General features: G+C 44.6%; 1 protein-coding gene across 2 annotated transcripts in view; it reads left to right on the forward strand.

Moving 5' to 3' along the window:
• Positions 1 to 17,236, forward strand: part of RPIA (ribose 5-phosphate isomerase A) — a 35,251-nt gene extending 18,015 nt beyond the window's left edge. Inside the window, exons 4-9 of one of the 2 annotated variants that reach the window (XM_070379468.1) lie at positions 7,443 to 7,502; positions 9,630 to 9,694; positions 10,945 to 11,013; positions 11,672 to 11,813; positions 13,555 to 13,654; positions 16,809 to 17,236. In XM_070379468.1, coding sequence (XP_070235569.1) covers positions 7,443 to 7,502; positions 9,630 to 9,694; positions 10,945 to 11,013; positions 11,672 to 11,813; positions 13,555 to 13,654; positions 16,809 to 16,903 — 531 coding nt within the window. In that variant the 3' untranslated portion in view covers positions 16,904 to 17,236. The remainder of the gene's footprint in view (positions 1 to 7,442; positions 7,503 to 9,629; positions 9,695 to 10,944; positions 11,014 to 11,671; positions 11,814 to 13,554; positions 13,655 to 16,808) is intronic. The other variant, XM_070379469.1, reaches the window with a different exon arrangement.
• The last annotated feature ends 248 nt before the right edge of the window (positions 17,237 to 17,484 follow it).

Genomic DNA, 17,484 nt, shown 5'->3' on the forward strand with positions numbered 1-17,484 from the left:
AGGAGATCAGCCCTGGGATTTCTTTGGAAGGAGTGATGCTAAAGCTGAGACTCCAATACTTTGGCCACCTCATGCGAAGAGTTCACTCATTGGAAAAGACTCTGATGCTGGGAGGGATTGGGGGCAAGAGGAGAAGGGGACTACAGAGGATGAGATGGCTGGATGGCATCACCGACTCGATGGACGTGAGTCTGAGTGAACTCTGGGAGTTGGTGATGGACAGGGAGGCCTGGCTTGCTGCAGTTCATGGGGTCGCAAAGAGTCGGACACGACTGAGCAACTGATCTGATCTGATCTGATTGTTCATCAGTGGTCTAACTTTTGAAAACTGGTTGCTGTTTTCTCCTCTTTTTGGTTTATGCCGTTAAGAAAAATTCCTTTATCATAAATGTAGAGAGGTTTGGGGAAAGAGCTGAGCTAAATACAGGTGTTCACATTCAAGAAGTTTCAATTAAATTTCTTTAATTGGAAGGAAGTTTGATCTGTGTTTTTCAGATAGCATCCTCCCAGCACACCTTTGTGTTATCATGGTAATTAATAGCAAGACTGGAAAATGATGGCCAGTTCCAGTTGATCGGTTGGAAGAGTCATTCACAGTTCATAGGACTTTAAAAAATAAACTTGTTCAGAGGTTTGTTTTTTTCTCTCCCTCAAATTCAAACTTATTTTGTGTTACATTTAGCCAGCTGTAGTCTCCTGAAATGACTAAAAGGAAGCCAAAATATTTTATGCTCTATCTTTTAAACAAGTAAACCCCTAGGGACTTAAAGGATTTTTGTAGATTTTCCCTTCAAAGTTAAAAGATTTGGTGAGAGGAAAATAAACATAGTATTTAAAAGCTAGATCTGGTCTAAGCAAAAACAGCGTTTATTCACAATGGCCTTTAGTCTCCCTTTGTAAGGTGATAGAAGGGAAGATGCAGAGTTTTCAGGTTTTATTGTAAAACTGATGAAAAACAGGAATGCTCGCCTGCCACATGCCACTGTCCTTGATCACATGAGGCATTGCAGGCACCAGCTGTGAAACTGCATTGAGAAGGCAGAAATTTATGATAAAGGAATTTTTCTTCCTGTCTTTTTTTCCAGAAGTATAAACTAATCATTAGCTTTCCTGCTCCCTGCACTTTTAAGAGCTGGAAGAGACAGACAGGAGTTGTTTCATTACACTCTCAGGAGCCCCTCAGTATGTGAGCCTGGAGTATATGGTGTCAACAGATACTAATCTCAGTTGAGCACCTGTGGCTGAGCCAGCCATGGGTCCATGTTCCCACAGTAGGGCTGTGGTGTTGAATTCACTGCATTGGTTTCTCAGGGTTGCCATGACAGGGAACCACAGATTGAGCAGCTTAAAAAACAGAAATTCATTGTCTCTAGGTTCTGGAGGCTAGATATTGATTCCTTTAGAGGCTGTGAAGCTTTAGAGGCTCTAGAGCACAGGCTGCATAGTTGAGGAAGATGGGCTTAGTTGCTCCACAGTGTGTGGGATTTCCTCGTCCAGGAATTGGACCTGTGTCTCCTGCTTTGGCAGGTGGATTCTTTACCACTGAGCCACTAGGGAAGCCCCAATAAATCTTTTTTGGGGGGAGCACAGTACAATGCATTACACCCAGGGAGGAAGGAGTTTGTGCCACTCATGGTGATGCTTCTCTCCATGTGCAGGGTTGTGCACAGAGGCCTTGTGGGGGAATCCAGTCAGATATGGGGAGAAGAGAGTGCTGGAGGACCTGCTGATGGAAGCAGGCCTGAAGGGTCCCTCCTGAGTGGGATCCTTGAGGTCATTGTACAGGGCCCTTCACGTTGTGACTGGGGATTCAGACTGTTTAAATGGAAAGCAGTTGGCCTCCCAGCCACGTAAGACAGGCAGAACTTACCTACTGGGCTCCTTTCACATGCAGACTCTGGACAGGCATTGACTCAGGCAGCTGGCGGCAGTGGTGAAGAGGCATGTGGGATCTAGTTCCTCAACCAGGGGTCGAACCCTGGGTCCCCTGCATTGGGGGCATGGAGTCCTAGCCACAGAACCACCAGGGAAGTCTCATCATTTTTTTTTCTTAAAGCAGGAGTTTGTACTGGGTAACTCCTTTTTGAATGAACTCACAATAGTTACTCAACAACTATTGGCTCAGCTAATCCTAACTGCTGGTGAAAGTGTATATAAAATGTACTCTCACATACTCTGATTACCATCTAGGTGGACAAACAGAACATCCTCATGAAACAATAACACTGGCAAGTGGTGCAGGCAGTTTTTAAACTTCGTGTTAAATGAAAATGATATATTTTATACAGATTTCTTTCCCCCATAGGAATCATGATAGAATTGTTTTCTTCCATCAGTTTTCATGTAATACATTTGAATGTAGTTTAGTATTGTTTCTAACTAGTGGATTGGCCAAAAAGTTTGTTCAGGTTTACATCAAATGTAACATTTTATGGAAGAACCTGAATGAACTTTTTGGCCAACCCAAAGTATACAGTTAACAGGGGTCATAGTATATATAATGGGCTTCCCAGGTGGCTCAGTGGTAAAGAATCCTCCTGCCAGTGCAGGAGATGCAGGAGACACAGGTTCGATCCCTGGGTTGAGAAGATCCCCTGGAGGAGGAAATGGCAACCCAGCCCAGTATCCTTGCCTGAAAAATGGACATGGACAGAGGAGCCTGGCAGGCTGCAGTCTATAGGGTTGAAAGAGTTGGACACAACTGAGGAACTGAGCACCAGTAATATATATAACACAGTTTTATTTGTGATAGAATATCACACTGAGCTACATTCAGTTCATATCATTATTCCAGCATCTGTATTAGATATTCCATCTGTATTAGATATCTGTCACTGGAACAAATTACCCCGAAACTTGGCAGCTTAGAACAACAAATATTTGTAAGCTCATAGTTTCCAGGGATCAGGAATCTGGAATGGTTGAGCTGGGTGTTTCTGGCCTTGAGTCTGATGAGCTTGCAGCTGAATGTTGGACAGGGCTGCAGGCATCTCAGCTCTGCTTGAAGGATCTGCTTCCATGCTCTGTCAAGTGGATGTTGTGGCCTTACTTCTTCACAGGCTGTGAAGTGGGCCTTGTCCCCAGGGCTCTCAGTGTCTTCAGGGCTTGGCAGCAGGTTTTCCTAGCGTGTGTGTGAGAGAGGGTGAGTAGAGGAAGGGGTCGGAATCTTGAGGGAGCATGCCCTTTCTTCTTTGTAAACTAATCTCAGCTGGGGCTTGCCATCACGTCTGCTGTGTGCGGTTGGTAACACAGGACAACCTCAGGACGTCATGGGCAGGGATTCCCCAAAGGCATGAGTACCACAGTGCGCGGGGGGCTTTGGGGGTTCATCTTCCAAATGTTTTTATAGCCTAAGGGTCTGTGATCAGTATCGTTTCTCCAATATCATGTTGGGAGAAACCTAGGAACTGAGAAATGAACCAGCAATACCTTGTTTCTTGTTTCCTCCCTTCATTATGTATTTCTCTTTCAAAATCATGAGTTTTTTTCTTTTGAACTTGATTCACTCAGCATTTTATTTTACCTTTTTATTATGGAAAATTTCAAACTTCAAAAAGGATACTGAATAATGCAATGAACTTCTGTGTACCCATTGCCCAGTTTCCACAGTGATCAATTGATGGCCAGTTTTGTTTCATCTGTATCCTATTCTCCTCTGCCTGTGTTATTTTGAAATGAATCCCAGACATAGTATGATTTCATTGTATGTATTTCATTATGTCTTTCTGAAAAATAGGGAGTATTTAAAACATCTCCACAATACTTAAAAAATTAAGCAGTAATCTTTCATAGGATGAAGTAAAAATGCAGGATTCTAATTTCCCCTATTGTCTTATCCTTTAAAAATATTTTTCTACAGTTTGTTTGAATCAGGATCCAGATAGGACCCATACATTTCAAAGTCCAGGGTGTTTGTGTTTTATTGTTAGAGTCTTAGGATTTGAAGATTGACATTGGTCATTATCTATCCTCATCTTTTTATAGGTGAGAAAACTTGATAGGGGTCATGTGACTGGTTTATTTAAGATTAGAACCAAGACCTTCTCATTCTTAATCTCAGGTGGTTTTGACTTTAGGTAGAAGATATTTTCTAGACGTGGCTTTTGGTAAAAAGGTTTCCATGCTTTGGTTGCTCCATATATTGAAAGCATATAGTCAGTGGTGCTGACTTGGCCACAAACATCCTGATTTTTCCCAGTCTGTTCTCTCAGTTTGCCGTGTTCCTCACTAGCAGCCATTCTGGTGTCCTGCCTTTACATCCTCTTCTAAGTGTGGGTATTCTCTTGCTTATTTTTATTCAACAGTGTGGCCTGGAAATTATCACTGTGTATCAATTTATAGTGATCTTCTGTCATTTTTTTTTACGTTATTAAAAAAATTTTTCTTATGTTTTATAGATTTGGCTCTTAGTTTCAGTTCAGTTCAGTTGCTCAGTTGTGTCCTACTCTTTGTGACCCCATGGAATGCAGCATGCCAGCCTTCCCTGTCCATCACAAACTCCTGGAGCTTGCTCAGACTCATGTCCATCGAGTCAGTGATGCCATCCAACCATCTTATCCTCTGTTGTCCCCTTCTCCTCTGCCTGTGTTATTTTGAAGGGAATCCCAGACATAGTATGATTTCATTGTATGTATTTCATTATGTCTCTGTGAAAAGTAGGGGGACTTTTAAACATCTCCACAGTACTTAAAAAATTAAGCAGTAATCATTCATAGGATCAAATAAAAATCCAGGAGTCAAATTCAATCTTTCCCAGCATCAGGGTCTTTTCTAGTGAGTCAGTTCTTCACATCAGGTGGCCAAAGTATTGGACCATCAGCATCAGTCCTTTCAATGAATACTCAGGCCTGATTTCCTTTAGGATTGACTGATTTGATTTCCTTGCAGTCCAAGGGACTCTCAGGAGTCTTCTCCAACACCACAGTTCAAAAGCATCAATTCTTTGGTGCTCAGCTTTGTTTATGGTTCAACTCTCAAATCCATACATGACTACTGGAAAAACCATAACTTTGACTAGACGGATCTTTGTCGGCAAGGTGATGTCTGTGCTTTTTAATATGCTATCTAGGTTTGTCATAGCTTTCCTTCCAAGGTGCAAGCGTCTTTTTATATTCATGGCTGCAGTCACCATCTGCAGTGATTTAGGAGCCCAAAGTCTTAAGCTTAGGAAGTTTTAAAAAGTAATGGTAATCTCCCCCCTTCCCCTGCCCCCTCATCCATGGAAAATACATTCCTAGACCCCCAGTGGCTGCCTGAAACAGCGGATACAACTGAATGTGATGTATACTATATTTTTTCATATACATAGATACCTGTGATGACATTCAGTTGGTAAATTAGGCATGGTAAGAGAGAACAACAACTAGTAATAGGACAATTGTAACAAGACACTGATAAAAGTTATGTGATCATGGTTTCTCTCTCAAAATACACTATTGTAAAATTTAATTCCTTTTCCATCTTAACTAGGCATTTACTCACTGTTGTCATAACTTTTGCAGTTTGGGTTGCAACAGTGAGACTGGCACAAATTTCTTTTTCCTTCTTTACAGTTTCATGGATGGAAGATTTGTTCTTACAGTTTTAGATCTTAGCAGCTTTAGCGTGTAATTTTTTTCCTTTCCTTACTAAGTTAACAACTTTGACTGTTGCGCTTAAGAAAGCATTTTATGGCTTGTCTTTGGTGTATCTGAATTGCCAGCATCACTATTGTGCTTTGGAGCTTTACCTTGGAGATAGTCCAGGTTTGGTTCCATTCCACTGTAATATAATATGATACAGAGTGAGCTACTTGAATTTCCCAGTGCATATAGAAGTTATGTCTACACTCCATTATATTCTAGTAAGTGTGCAATAGCATTATGTCTAAAAAAGCAATGGACATACCTTAGTTTAAAAATATTGCTGAAAAAACGCCAAAGCAGTTACAGTAGTAACGTGAAAGCTCGCTGGTCACAGGCTACCGTAACAAACGTAATAATGATAATGAAAAAGTTTGAAATACCGTGAGAACTACCAAAGTGTGACACACAAAGTGAGCAAATGCTGTTGGAGAAATTGCACCCTTACGCTCCCTGGAGGCCGGGTGGCCACAGCCTTCAGCTGGTAACAAAGCACAATAAAACGAAGCACAGTAAACTGAGGAATGCCAGTATGAAGTGCAGTAAGGGTTGGTTGAACACAAGCACTGTGATACTGTGACATCAGGCTGATAGCTGAGATGGCTGTTAAGTGACTAACAGGTGGGGTGTGCTGAAGAAAAGGATGATTCACATCCTGGACCAGATGGAGTATGTAGCAGAGATCTCATCGTGCTATACTCAAAGTGGTGTGCAGTTTAAAACTTGTGATTTCTGGAATGTTACATGTAAAATTTTTGGGTTGAGGTTGCCCATAGGTAACTGAAACCACAGATGAGGGCTACCTACTGTACTGTATTGGGCTTCCCTGGTGGCTCAGCATTAAAGACTGCCTGCTAATTCAGGAGACTCAGTTTGATCCCTGGGTCAGGAAGATCCCCTAGAGAAGGAGATGGTAACCCACTCCAGTATTCTTGCCTGGAGAATCCATCTCATGGTCAGAGGAATCTGGTGGGCTATAGTCCATGGAGTCACACAGAAAGAAAGAAAGTGAAAGCTCAGTCGTGTCCGACTCTTTTTGACCCCATGGTCTGTAACCTACCAGGCTGCTCCGTCCAACCCCATGGTCTGTAACCTACCAGGCTGCTCCGTCCAACCCCATGGTCTGTAACCTACCAGGCTGCTCCGTCCACGGGATTTTCTGGGCAAGAATACTGGAGTGGGTTGCCATTTCCTTCTCTAGGAGATCTTCCCAACCCAGGGATCGAACCTGGGTCTCCTGCATTGTAGACAGACACTTTACCGTCTGAGCCACCAGGGAAGTCACACAGAGTCACACACAACTCAGAGAGTAAAACAGCAACAACTGTAGTGTATTACCAGAGGCTTTGGAGGCCATGACATCATTTTAAGTAACAGGTCACAGAGGAGGGACTCTGTCTAGTGCTGGAGCAGAGTGTTCAGTAGGTGCTGTTTGCCTTTTCCAGTTCCTGGAATGGGCCAACTTTTGCCATTCTCGGGGCTGGATCCCTATCTCTTGGTGGTTCAGGTTGGATTTGGGAGGGTAGCTCAGAGGTTAAAGCATCTGCCTGCAATGCGGGAGACCTGGGTTCAATCCCTGGGTCGGGAAGATCCCCTGGAGAAGGAAATGACAACCCACTCCAGTATTCTTACCTGGAGAATCCCATGGACGGAGGAGCCTGGTAGGCTACAGTCCACAGGGTTGCAAAGAGTTGGACACGACTGAGCAACTTCACTTCACTTTGGTGGTACTGAGTGTCTGACCCTTAGATCCAAGTGGCTTCTGAGAATCCTCACCCTCGGTCAGAGATGATTACAGGTGCTTTTTCCTGTTCTCCACAGGCCCGTCAACTCATCCTGCAGTATGGCTTAACTCTCAGTGACCTGGACCGACACCCAGAGGTAAGAGAGGCTGCTGGGTTTTTCTGCCTCCTTTTTCATGACTGTCACTTGTTCGTGGGCTCAGGATATCTGATCAAGTCTAGGAAGAAAGTCAGTCAGCCATACTACCTCTTCTCCTGGGACTTTAGATATTAATCCTGGCTGAGGTCACAAGTGGGGAGGTTCTTAATTTCCAGGACATTCCCTGTGGTTTAACTGAGGGGGCTCAGAGACCCAGGACTTCCTGCAGCCCTCACACAGACATGTAATATGAGCAGGCTGGCCCTTGGAGTTTACCGCTAAATGGAGATAAGAAGCAATTGTCTGAGGCAAGCATGGGCTTTTGAAAACAGAAGTTTTATGATTAAGATGATTGAACACACAAGCAATCCAGAGACTGACGTTGAGGAGAGTGTGGAGCATCCTCACAGCTGGCATTTCCCGAGCCCTCACTGTACACTGTAACTCACTGTGTATGGTTATTCTACTAAGTGCTGGTCAGTATTAAACCACAGTCATCCCTCAGTGTCCGAGGGGCTTGGTTCCAGGACCCACTGTGAAAACCAGAATCCACAGATGCTTGAGTGCCATAGTTGGCCTTCTGTATTCGTGGTTCTGCATCTGTGTGTTTAGCCAACCATGGATCATGTAGTACTGCAGTGCATATGTGGTGGACACAATCTGCCTCTAAGTGGACCTGCACGGTTTGAACCTGACCCTGTTGTTCAGGGTCACCTGTATTTAAGCTCCTGTAGTTCGGAAGGTGGGGACTATTACCATCCCATTTTACAAATGTGAGAAAGGCATGGAGAAGGCAAGGTGTTTGCCTGAGGCCTTGCTTCTTTTAAGTGGGAGCCTGAGGATGAATTCAGGTGCCTCCAGCTCTAGAGTGCTGCTGCTTAGAGGGGTTTTGTGGAAAGAGGTGAAAATTTGAGCAGAGCTGTGATGCTAGGTGGCAAGGGCAGGAGAGAACATTCCAGCAAGGATGGGAACCCTGGGAGCAGCTCCAGGCTAGCATGTGGGCATATGCGGACAGTGCCCAGAGTGGCTTGGGTGTCTAGGACCAAGTGATAGCATACTTTGGGCTGAAGGTGGACATGGGACCTACGCAGAAAAGATTGCCTCCCTCCAGTCCCCAGGGAGCTGGCTGTGGTGCAGCTGGGGTCAGTGCAGGGTAGGGGGGAGCATTGTGGGCTGTCACTTCATCCTTGTAAAAAGGCAGAAGTGAGGTTGCCCCACTAAAGTTTTGGTACCTCCGTATCAGGCAACTTCTGACTTGCAGTTTGAACTGAATTTGCACCCTGAGGTTTTATGTGTGCTCAGTTGCTCAGTCCTGTCCAACTCTTTGTGGCCCCACAGACTGTAACCCACCAGGCTCCTCTCTCTATGGGGTTTTCCAGGCAAGAATACTGGAGTGGGTTGCCATTTTCTTCTTTATACTGATGTTTTTAGAAAAACCATTCCTGAGGCTCCCATATGGTCCATGCAGAGTACCAGGAGTGATGAGAAGTATCAATATATCTCTTCCTTGATTTCACATTTTGAAACATGAATGAACCTATTCTCCTCCTTCACTGCTTTTGGGCTGGCAATGGAACTTCCTGTTAAAGGCAGTGGGCAAGCCCAGACAGGTGCTTTAGTGGGATCATGGGGGCGGGATCTCAGAAATTTTCCAATTCTAAATCACATCAGATGTGTGTCAGCATACCCGTGTTTTTGCCATATTAGTTCAGACATTTCTAAATCAGTGCTTCTCAGACTTTTTTCCGTTATTGCCTGCTTCCAAGGAAATTTTAATCCCACAGATATACTATATATCTCTTTCTGTACTTGGAAGTGAAGTTACTCACACTGAGATTGCATGCTCAGTAATTCCAGCTTGTCCAAAGAGAAGCCCATCAAAGAGTAGAGGAAGAATAAAGTGGTGGATGAGAGCTGCACCCAGATGTGGTCTATATGTTTCCTCATGACCCTAGTGGAATAACTTAATCACTGAGAGTCTTAGTTTCCTAACTGGTTAAATAGGAATAATAACTGTGCTTGGCTAATAGGGCAGCTGGGATCTGATGAGCTGTTGCAGGTTCATGCTTAGCACAGAGCCTTCCCTCACGAGGGTCTCAGTGGTTTTTGTATCTTTCTTCAATGCAGATCGATCTTGCCATCGATGGTGCTGATGAAGTCGACGCTGACCTCAACCTCATCAAGGGTGGTGGGTGAGTTGTGGGGCCTTTTTTTGCCAAGTATCTGCCAGTTAATCCTTAGCAAAGCCAAGTGGAATGCAGGATAAGTACAGTGCCTCTGTGATACACACGAGTTTGTCTTTCTTCTCGGATGTTGATGGCATAAGACTGTAGAGCCAGCTGGGCATTTGTGGTTGTTAGTAGCAGTCTGGTGACAGGGACCTGAGCCTGGTCAATGAAGTGATTCATCTTAATGGGTTCTCTGTCTGCTGCCTTCTGCTGATTCCAACTTTAAAAATTGTACAGCCAAAAAAAAAAAAAAAAATTGCACAGCCTAAAGCGAACACATTACTGGGACTAGATTACTAGGTTGGTGGGCTCTGAGCAGGGAGTGATGTGTGTATTTATTCCTTTGGAAAACATTTATTGGGTGTTTCTTGAGTGTTAATTTTGGGGAGTTAGGAAGTGGTGAGTTGAAGAAGGTGAAGTCCCTGTCTCCTCGTTCTTATAATCAACCAGACTCTGGAGTGACACAAAACATGCTTAAAGTCTCACTGTGCTATCTCTGCTTCATAACTCTGGCTGTCAAATGGCAGAGAGGGCAGGTTGTTCAAAGCTTGTCCTTACTCCTCCCCTTCATGCCACAGTCACATGACCTCCCCCAGGCACCGTGCTCTCTGGCAGATGCAGATGCATCTTAGTTGGGTTATGCCTGTGGCCCCACTGGGAGCCCTTTCTCCCAGACACAGACTCCTTTTGCCACAGTCCATTTACTGGAAGTAGCAGGTCTTTAGCCCACGTGCCATAACAAAAATCTTAGATGTGGTGACTTCAAGGGAAAAATTTGTTTGTCACAGTTCTGAAGCCCTGGGCTTGCAGATGGCTGCCTTCTCAGTGTAGCCTCCTGTGGTGGCAGGAGAGAGAGTAAGAGCTTTTTGGTATCATCTTAGAAGGATACCCATCCTAATCAGAGCAGAGCCCCACTTCAGTAACCTCATTGAACCACAGTTACTTCCTTAGAGACCTCATCTTTCACATACAGTCACATTAGGGGTTAGGCCTTCACCAGATGAATTTTAGGGGGCAGAGGGCGGGGAGACGCAATTTAGTCTGTTGCAGTGTGATAGAGTTAGTGGGGCTGTTCCTTTAAGAATTAAAAATTAAATTTCTGAGTGTCAGAACTGAATGGATTTTGGTTTCCTTTATCTGACTTTAGTTCCCAAATTCAGATTTTGTCTTACTTAGCCCCGTGTTTTTTCCTTTGCTTCTTCCCCGTTCCCCAGAGGCTGCCTGACCCAGGAGAAGATTGTGGCCGGCAATGCCAGTCGCTTCATCGTGATTGCCGATTTCAGGTACGATGTTCAGTGTTTCTCAACTGTCCACTGAGGAGGTGCCTCAGACGCCAGCCCTCATTTTAGGGAGGAGAAAACAGAGCTGGAGGGAGGAGCACTTCTCCTTCCTGTGACTCAGGAGAGTGCCTTGGACAATTATGTTCTGCTTTGGTGCTAAAGGAAGATACTGCCATTTCTTGTGTCTGCTGGAAGGAGGAAACTGATGTCACACTCATTAATAGAGCATGTCCTTATTGATCACTCATTCACCCTATTCGCTCCCTGCGGAGGAAGCAGGTCAGGCCTGCCCCTGGGCAGTCACCCAGCACCCCTGCTTCCCCTCTGTCACATGTGATTTGTGTTGTGGACAGCCTTTGACCAGGCTCTCAGAGTCTACTAGAAGGCACTTGTGCTGAGCATGTTAATTAAAAAAAATATTACAGCTGTAGGAAGAGCATAAATGATTATGTTCCTCACACCTGTTTAACCACAAGCCAGTCATATCCAGGTTTTAACATTTTTGTCATATTTAATTACAGTAAAGCATAGCCAGTCCGTTTGAAGCCCTGGACACTTGGCCCTGCCCTCTCACCTCGTTAGTAACTCCATGCCTGAATTTGGCATGTCTGTACTGCTGAGCTTATTGATATCTGTTGTATTTCTGACTCTTTCTTTCTAGGAAAGATTCAAAGAACCTCGGGGATCAGTGGCACAAGGGCATCCCCATTGAGGTCATCCCTATGGCCTATGTCCCAGTGAGCCGAACTGTGACCCAGAAGTTTGGGGGCGTGATTGAACTTCGCATGGCCGTCAACAAGGCAGTGAGTGGCTGGAAGGTTTCTGGAAGGTGTTCCAGGCTCTCGGGGCCTGTCCTCCTCCTCCCGTTAGGTCTTTACCCAGACTGGGCAGGTGGCTTCTGTTGATTATTTATTGGCTGCACTGTGTCTTCATTGCTGCTCAAGGGCTTTCTCTGGTTTTGGCGTCAGGGCTACTCTAGAAGTGTGGGCCTCTCATCATGGTGACTTCTCTTGTTGCAGAGCACAGGCTCTAAGTGTGTGGGCTTCAGTAGTTGCGGCGTGCAGGCTCAGTGGTTGTGCCACATGGGCTTAGTTGCCCTGTGGCATGTGGAGTGTTTTCAGACCAGGGATAGAACCCTTGTCCCCTGCGTTGGCAGGAAGATTCTTAATCCACTGTGCCACCATGGAAGTTCTCTCCGTTTATTTTTAATTAGCCTATTGGCTTATTTGCAGAGCACTGGCTTTATCAGTTTCCATATTCAAACTCATGTAGACAAGACTATACTTAACACACTGTACCCTGTACAAATGGGCACATTTTCTGTCCCTTGGAATCTGATGCTCCTCAGGTGATCTGATCTTTGTACCTGGATCTCTCTAACAGCTGCTAAAAATGGGTTTGGGGAGTCCCTCCTGGGACAGAGAGTTATTCAGGTTTTGTGGTATAATTTTCTTTTTCCTCTTTTCTCATCCTGTGTTTAAATGAAGTCGAGTTCCTTGGGGGATGTAAGCTCCTCCCCAGGAATGCACTCCAGATACTTAGTCCAAACGCTTCACTTCAGCTTCTAAAGTGGGTTGAACAGAACTTTTTTTCTTACACTTAATTAAACAAGCAGTAGTAATAATTCTAAAACTAACTATAGTTGCAGACAGAACTATATATAAAAAGTTTGAAACATACAGGAGAGAAAGCAACTTACCTGTAACTCTTCCCTGATGAACTTTTATTTTATTTTAATGTATTTTCTTCCTGGTGTTTTGTGACTGTTTAAAAATCACAGTCTTAATCATAGTTGTTATACCAAGCTCTGACTCTGGCTCCCTGAGTAGCTGAGGATTCAAGAGGAGATTGTCAGGGTTCTCTCAGAGCTGGGGTTCCACCACACAAGAGCCCCAGCGTCTTGCCTTTGGGTGTTCTTACTGGGCTCCCACTCCTCCATTTTGCAGAGCAGTCTTTGTATTCTGGCAACATTTGTGGTCTTATATGCTTGCTAGTGCCCACAGCTGCTGTGTAATTCTGGGTTAATTAACTAAAACTACCCCTAGCCCCTGTGATCCCAGGACCCCTCACTGCTCCATCTTTTTGTTGGGTCTGCCTGATGTGGGGGAATGTTGTACGTTGCCTCACTGATGGTTCTCAGTGTGAAGCTCTGGGAGCATTGAGCCTTGTTGGTTGTCCTCTTGCTGTAGTTTTTCACTCTAATGATGGCTAAGCATCACTGTGCCCTCACTGTGGTAAATGCTTACCCATGTGGTTTACGCATAAGCTGCCGAAGGAGGTAGGTTTCATTATCCCTTTCTTGCCATAGAGGAATCTGAAGCTCACAGAGGAAAATGGCCCCTGTGAGATAGCTGCCTCAGTGGCTTCAGGACTCCTGCTCATTACTGCTTCATAGCACTGCCTTCTAGTAACAGAAAGCATGAGGTGGAGCACTGGTTGGAGTGGGTTGCTTAAGATACTTGTCCTTGGTTATCACCTCCACTCCCCTGTCCCCTCTGCCTGCCTGAATCTGTATCACCTCACCACTGGACAATTACCTTCTAGGGTCCTGTGGTAACGGATAATGGGAACTTTATCCTGGACTGGAAGTTTGACCGGGTCCACAAATGGAGTGAAGTGAACATAGCCATCAAAATGATCCCAGGTAACATACTCTTGAGTGTAGACACCCAGGCTCTTCATAGCTGTCCCCTGCCTCTGGCCATGGGAGGCACAGTGGCTGTGGCTTTGAGACTTGGGTGGGAAGAATTTGTTTTATAACATGTTTGGAATTTCTCACTTCACACCTTTGCCTTTTCCTCCTGAAAACAGTTACTGTTCACCTAGCAGCTTTGTTAGTTGGCGTTTCACAACCCGTTTCAATTGGGGCAGGCATGGGGCCGATGGAGTGTCAGGGGGCTTGCCTTGAAATAAACCCACCTTCTCTGCAAAGAGCTTGGCTGCCACCTCTTTGATTCTGGCCTGTTCTCTGGAGAAGAAAGACTCAGTTAGCCCAGGCTTCGTTAGATTCCTGCCGTGGGCGAGGTGCTGTGCTGTGTGTTATAGGGAGTTCTGCCTGGACGCTGTTGATAATCTGGAAGAATTAGCCCTAGTGATAATGCAAATACAGGGAGCCCCCACCAGTGAGGGCGCTGTTCCTCTGTGGGAGGATTACTTGCAGTGCCCACTAGGGGACTCTGGTGCACCTGCTCAGACTTTTCGAGGCTAATTGAGACACTGAGATGTCCTTTGTGAGCAGATTTCTCCCATCTTTTGGTCTCCATCTCAGTCAGCAGAAGCTACATCCTAGAGAAGTTCAGAGCTTCATTAGGAGCTTAAGTGAAGACGGTGTAAACAGAGAAGCTAGATGGTGAATTATTTAGCACAGTGCCTCCAGGGTCATCCGTGTGGTTTGTTCTCTCATTCTCTTTTTCTCCTCCTCTTTGGTCTGTTGTAATACGTGATGCTGGACTGGGTCAAGGGAGGAGGGAAGGGAAAGCTTCCCTGTCTATCTCTGTCACCCTGCCTGTGTCCCATGCACGTCCATTTGTGTGGGGACACCTAGAGGGCAGCAGAACTGGCCCCTGGCTCCCACACCCTTGGGTGTTCCACTGCTACACCCGGAGCAGAGAAGGGCCAAAGCCAGCGGGGTTCTTTCCCCCTTGTTCAGACCAGGCCACCTCTCCCCTTTCCACTAATCTGGGGATGGGTGTAGGAATGGGTTAGTCACTCCCAGCGTCCTAATAACCTGAAGAGAGGTGGCTCTTGAGATCAGACCTTTGACAGCTGCCCTGCACCTCTACTCTTAAATCGTTGAAGTCTTTTCTGAACTCAGTTTGGCTTTCTCGTGAATCAGGTGGAAGCTGTCACCTTATGTTACATTGGGTTAGCCTAAAAGTTTGTTCAGATTTTTCCTTGAAATGTTATGGAAAAACTCTAAGGAACTTTTTGACTCAGTAGAATTTTTGAGAAGCCTGGGTCTTGAGTGGCCACTGGGCATGTCTTTGGGAGGCCCCTGTCGTGTTGGTGCAGTGCCGGTAGATGATTTTATTTATGTATGGGGGGGGCTGTCTTTGAAAATTTTTTTATCCTTTTGAATTTACATACTTCAAAATTTTAAGAATCAGCAGTGAAAAGTCTCTGTCTTCCATCCCTCCACTTTCCCCATCTGAAGACAGCCAGTGCTTCCAGAGTTGTGTGTCCTTGTGTGTGTGTGGCCTTCTTGAGTTGATTTTACATAAACACAAGTCAGCTCCCCCACCCCCATCTCTTTGTTTACACAGTTGACAGCATATTTGGCACATGTTTTGTTTCCTGTTTTTTCTGTCTTCCTATTTTCCTGTTTTTTCTGTCTTCCTATTTTCCTGTTTTTTCGCCCCTTTGAAGGTTATTATATAATGGATCACAAAAGAACTTCCTCATTCTTTTTTTTTTTTTTAGTAATATGGCATTCCATCTTGTGACGCTCACGAAATTTATTTAGGCAGATCCGCATGAGCAGATACTCATTTCCAGTCCTTTTTTAGAAGGGGATTACCAGCTGAAAGAATAAGTGTATCTGGTTTTGCCAGATAGTGCAGAATTGCCTTCCACAATGGCGTTAGCTTACCTTCTGCCTGAAGTGCATGCCAGTGTGCTTCCCCACACACTGGGTCCATGAGTAGGTGAACAGTATTATCTCACTGTAGTATGTGTGTATATGAAATATTTTCAGTAAAGGTTGCTGACAGTTGTAGTTAATTTGCACTACTGAATAGTATACCATCATTTTTGTGTGTGAAAAAACGTCTGTATATCCATTCTACTCTTATGGGCATTTGGGTGTTTCTAGTTTTTAGCTGTTGGGAACATTCTCTTACATATCTTGTGAGGATCATATATATATACCTGATATATACTGAGGAGTAGAGTTGCTGGATCATCAGGTATGAATATGTTCAGCTTTAGAAGATATACCGAGAAAGATTTTCCAGCATGGTTTTTTGCCAGTTTACTCCTATAGTCAATGTGTGGGAGTGTCTTTACATTCCAGTCAAATTTCATTATACTCATCCTGTTGAGTGTGTAGTGGTGTCTTGATTTGCATTCTCTTTTTTAAAAAAAAATGTATCCTTTATTTTATTCCTTTTTTTTTTTTTTTCAGTTTTTTTGCTGCACCTTGCAGCGTGTGAGACCTTTAGTTCCCCGACTAGGGACAGGACCCACGTCCCTGCATTGGCAGAGCAGAGTCTTAACCATTGGGCTGCTGGGGAAGTCCCTACATTCCCTATTGACCAGTTTGAGCACCGTTTTCTATGTTTATTGGCTGTTTTGGAGAACCTCTTTTGTGAAGTATCTCTTAAGTCTTTTGCCCATTTTTCCACTAGATTGTCTGTTGTCTTACTGATCTGGAGAGTTTTCATCTTGACGTAGTATATGCATTGCAAGTATCTTTCAGCCCTTTGTGGGAAAAGCTTCTAAGGCTGATAGTGTGATTGAGGATCACTGGGAATGGGAGCACTTAGAGTCATGATGGAGGGCCTCTCTGAGAAGATGACTGGTCCAGATAAAGGCAACAGTGTGAGCGAAGGCCCTGAGGCAGGAAAGAGCTTGCACATTTGAGTACAGAGAGAAATCCAGGATCCCAGAGAGGGAGAGACTGCAAGAAGGAATAAAAATAACGAGGATGTGTTTTCATCACCATGCATGAGGTGCATCTTTAGATGTATCATTTGTCTGGTGCTGTTGAAGGTGGTCACTCCTACGGACCCCGTGATCCTGGTTTTCTTCCTACCTTGGGAGGCTCAAACTTAACACTTCTTCTGCCCTTCGTCCCACAGGTGTGGTGGACACGGGGCTGTTCATCAACATGGCCGAGAGAGTCTACTTCGGGATGCAGGACGGCTCGGTGAACATGAGGGAGAAGCCGTTCTGAATGGGCCCTGCAGGAGCAGAGTGTGTTCCTCTTGCGTCCCCAGCCCACCGCCAAGGTGGCCATGCCTCTCTGAGCCTTTGCCTTAATGTATCTGTGCCAGGTGGACAGCTTGGCAGGGTGAGGGTTAAATCCAGTCTTCTGAAGTATTGTTATTAAATGTCTTTTTAAAAGAGAGATATAAACATATATATATTTTTACTATTAAAAATGCTCAGTTGTTTTTTTTTAATAAAGTGGAACTTGATTTCATGTTTTATAAGAAACATTTACCAAAAAAAAAAAAAAAAAAGGACTGTCTTTTAAACTTTTAACTTGAGCCTGCTGGTTAAGCTTCTGAATATTGGGTTTGCTGAGAAATATAAGTCAAACGTTTCTTCAAACTGGTGAAATGAAGGGCACAGCCAGCAGCGATTTCCCTGATGCCTTACTGGAAACATAGGAGTTCGTTTACTTTTCTACCACACTGTTTTGTTTTTTAGTTTTTGTTGCAATTACGCACAATCTGTAGTTCTGTGTTCTAAGAGGTGAACTATAAAAATATAAGTCTGGCGAGTATAGGGTGTGGTGTGTGATGACTCAGA

The sequence above is a fragment of the Bos mutus genome, chromosome 11 (assembly GCF_027580195.1).
Source record: "Bos mutus isolate GX-2022 chromosome 11, NWIPB_WYAK_1.1, whole genome shotgun sequence".
Taxonomy (NCBI): Eukaryota; Metazoa; Chordata; class Mammalia; order Artiodactyla; family Bovidae; genus Bos; species Bos mutus.